The sequence below is a fragment of the Suillus subalutaceus genome (genome assembly GCF_016647625.1).
Source record: "Suillus subalutaceus strain FC151 chromosome Unknown DFJ58scaffold_151, whole genome shotgun sequence".
In the NCBI taxonomy this organism is placed as follows: Eukaryota; Fungi; Basidiomycota; class Agaricomycetes; order Boletales; family Suillaceae; genus Suillus; species Suillus subalutaceus.
Window position 1 is genome coordinate 119,627 of NW_024540400.1, and position 2,943 is coordinate 122,569.

At 44.5% G+C, this 2,943-nt stretch overlaps 1 protein-coding gene across 1 annotated transcript; it reads left to right on the top strand.

Moving 5' to 3' along the window:
* Positions 1 to 956: 956 nt before the first annotated feature.
* DFJ58DRAFT_813355 (uncharacterized protein) lies at positions 957 to 1,909 on the top strand (the record flags this gene model as incomplete). The annotated part of the gene is made up of 7 exons (XM_041391602.1): positions 957 to 995; positions 1,055 to 1,159; positions 1,211 to 1,242; positions 1,302 to 1,319; positions 1,377 to 1,435; positions 1,504 to 1,638; positions 1,698 to 1,909. Coding segments are annotated over exons 5-7 (251 nt in total), but the record flags the coding sequence as incomplete, so codon positions are not given.
* Positions 1,910 to 2,943: the final 1,034 nt, after the last annotated feature.

Consider the following 2,943-nt stretch of genomic DNA (forward strand, 5'->3'; position numbering starts at 1 on the left):
TGGTGCAACAGAATAATGATCAATGTCTCGATGCGTCGAAGACGACATTAACTCAGCTGTTCCTAGCGGTCTGACTCTTGGTGTTGCTGGTCATGTTGCTCTCCAATGAAGCTCTGCAGTGAGTCCACGTTAGATTAATGATTAGATGACCACTGATGGAATTGATGCAGAACGTGCCGAACAGAATATTGGAACACGTTCCTTCACCGATGCTTTCTGTCCATGCAATATTAATGAGGCTCTACAATTAGTCTAGGTTAGGTTGATGATTAGATGACCGCTGAATGAAACTGATGCAGAACGTGCCGAACAGCATTGAATTTGGAACATATTACTTTACCGACTGATTTTCAGCGCCTTCAAATATTTCGCACGCTTCATTGAAATCCAAAATCCCGCAATCATGTACTACTTTGCTTCGATCGAGGGCTCCTGATCATGGAACGTCCTCCCCCGTTCTCGTCGTTTCATTGACAAGAAGTTGCTACGACCAAGCAAGATTCTCACTCGAGGAACCGATATCCAGACTGATCGCTATAAAACCTCTGGATGTGATATGTCTGCACAAAACCTACGCCATAACGCCCCATCCAGATATGACTGCAGTCTCAAATGATCCCGCTTGGTTGCCGTTTATCAGTACTGTTAGTCTTATCAGCTATTTTTCAGGTCCGTAGAGAGCATTGTGGATGAAGATCGTGATTTCTCACAGTCACTCATTTGTTTTGCAGTTGTATCTTCTGGCCGCTGTTGTATATGATTGGGGTGATCAATAATGCGTTCCGAGGGTATCATTAATATTTATATGGTATGCAAGTATTTACAGTTCGGACAAGAGGTAAGTTGATGTCATCATCGGCGCAGCCGTCTCACTAAGAACACTTCGACAGTTCGAACTGGTCTGGGTAAGCAAGGTCCTATAGAGCAGACTGGATAATGCGGTTGACTTAGAGCAGAGGCAACGTTGGTCCTTCATGACCGTTTTTTATATCTGTGTACGTTATGTCATGAGCGCAGTTGACATGTTGTGCTGAGTCGACTTCAACTATTCTAGGTCCGCTACATTGGAATACTATATTCTGTGTAAATTTTCGAGGCTAAAAGTTGACACTGCACTGTACTAACAAGCCATGTCTTACAATTAGGACCCTCATACTATGTATGTATCCCCCCAAATACACTGTTTTTTCTTCTAACTGATAACATGTAGGGAATATCCCAGTCTCAATGACAGACGTAGGGGTGTTCTGTACCGATGCCTCCCATTCCCATTCATTTGCTAACTGCACTCCACACAGGAGTGAGTTATATTTTCAGCTGTAAGTTCATTCAAAGCATCGAGTCCATCAATGCGCACCAATAACCTGCGTTTTCAGGCCTTATTCTTTACTTCATATGGGCATTGACCCTGTCGTCGTCAATGCTATGCTGGGCGGTGAGCTCACCTGCGGTGTCTACTGAGTGTTTAAGAAAGATAATGGTTTATTGAATCGTGACATCAAGTCATCATGCTGATTCGGATACATGCGATGTATGGACGATCCAAAAAGATGCTTATCTTTCTCGTTATAGTCTTGCTTGCTTCCACGATCACCTCCGTCATTACCACAGTAATGTCAAACACCGGTATTTTAGTGGGTAAGTTTTAATTATTGATGAAACCCTCAAGGCACATAGGACTCATGGACAAATACCAGAGGAATTCGTCCTTTTTGGCTCCCCTATGCTGTCTTTTCGAAAAATTGGCACATACCAAATGAATCTGGGTTATGAGAGTGTGATATCCACCGCTATATGGGAAGTCCCTCGCCTCCGTTCTGGCAGTCCGGATTGTCAATAAAAACACTTCCGTGAACTGCGACAATCTTCGACAGGATCGACCATTGGGGACTGTTTTATGGCGTTGATTAAAGTCACGCATTTTACTACTTTGTAGCGTGAGTTTGGTGGTTTGGATGTTGTTATCTTGTTTCGCTGAAGTTTTCGCATGTGTTAGCTTTGCTGTTTGTAACTTGCTTCACCCTAGGCTCACTGTCTCCAAATATCACGGTGCGCCAACCTGCGAATATGTGTCCTGTCCGCTCATCATCATTCATTTCTACAGTTTTCAACCGTCTGTAGGAGCTGCCCTTTATTCCGATGTGCTCCAAGTTGCCCAGGTGTTGCAGATGTTTGTGCTGGGACCACGCCTGATCCTTAGCATTCGCGAATATCACGCTGAGCTTAGTGGCCAGGGTTCGAGGAGGGAATAGCCATGACGACCATTCATTTCCAGCTGGTGGAGATGCGTTGACTGCGAGATACATTGACTGGTGGAGATGTGTAGTTTCGTTGTGGTTCCGGAGTGATTTAGAGATAGAATGAGGTCTTGGCAAATCAGCTGTCATGCCTGTACTACCATTGAAAATTATCTCGATTCAATCATGATGAAGTGTTTTCGTCCAACGGTCTCAGAGGCCAGGAATTCGCTAGCCTAGTGTATCGAGAACAAGCTAAACATAAAATTTGAATGATCTCGTTCCCACGGGATTTTTCCTTTTAATATCCCTTCGCCCATCCTATGGGCAATCGCCCTATTCATCTAGAATGTCAAAGATTTGGCCGGTCGGATAACGTCTGGGCCAAAGTCTGGGACACGACGGCGGCCAACGGCACTCTAGGCGGAGTTTACAAACCCCGCCCCATGTAAGACTCTCTCCATCCCACACGCAACCACATCCCTTATAACTTCATTTGTTGTCCATCAGTAATTCGGTACATGCCCTAAAAACTAACAGGGAAATGGCGAGTATCACCTGGCCGGAAGTCGTTCACTCAGTCCACAAGCGCCTGTTACTGCACACTCAATATCACATTGTATACGGCATCTTCACATATCAATCATTGGAATAAGATGTGCAGCTAGAAATATTGATTTAGAGACTGCGACAGACGAAAAGGTAA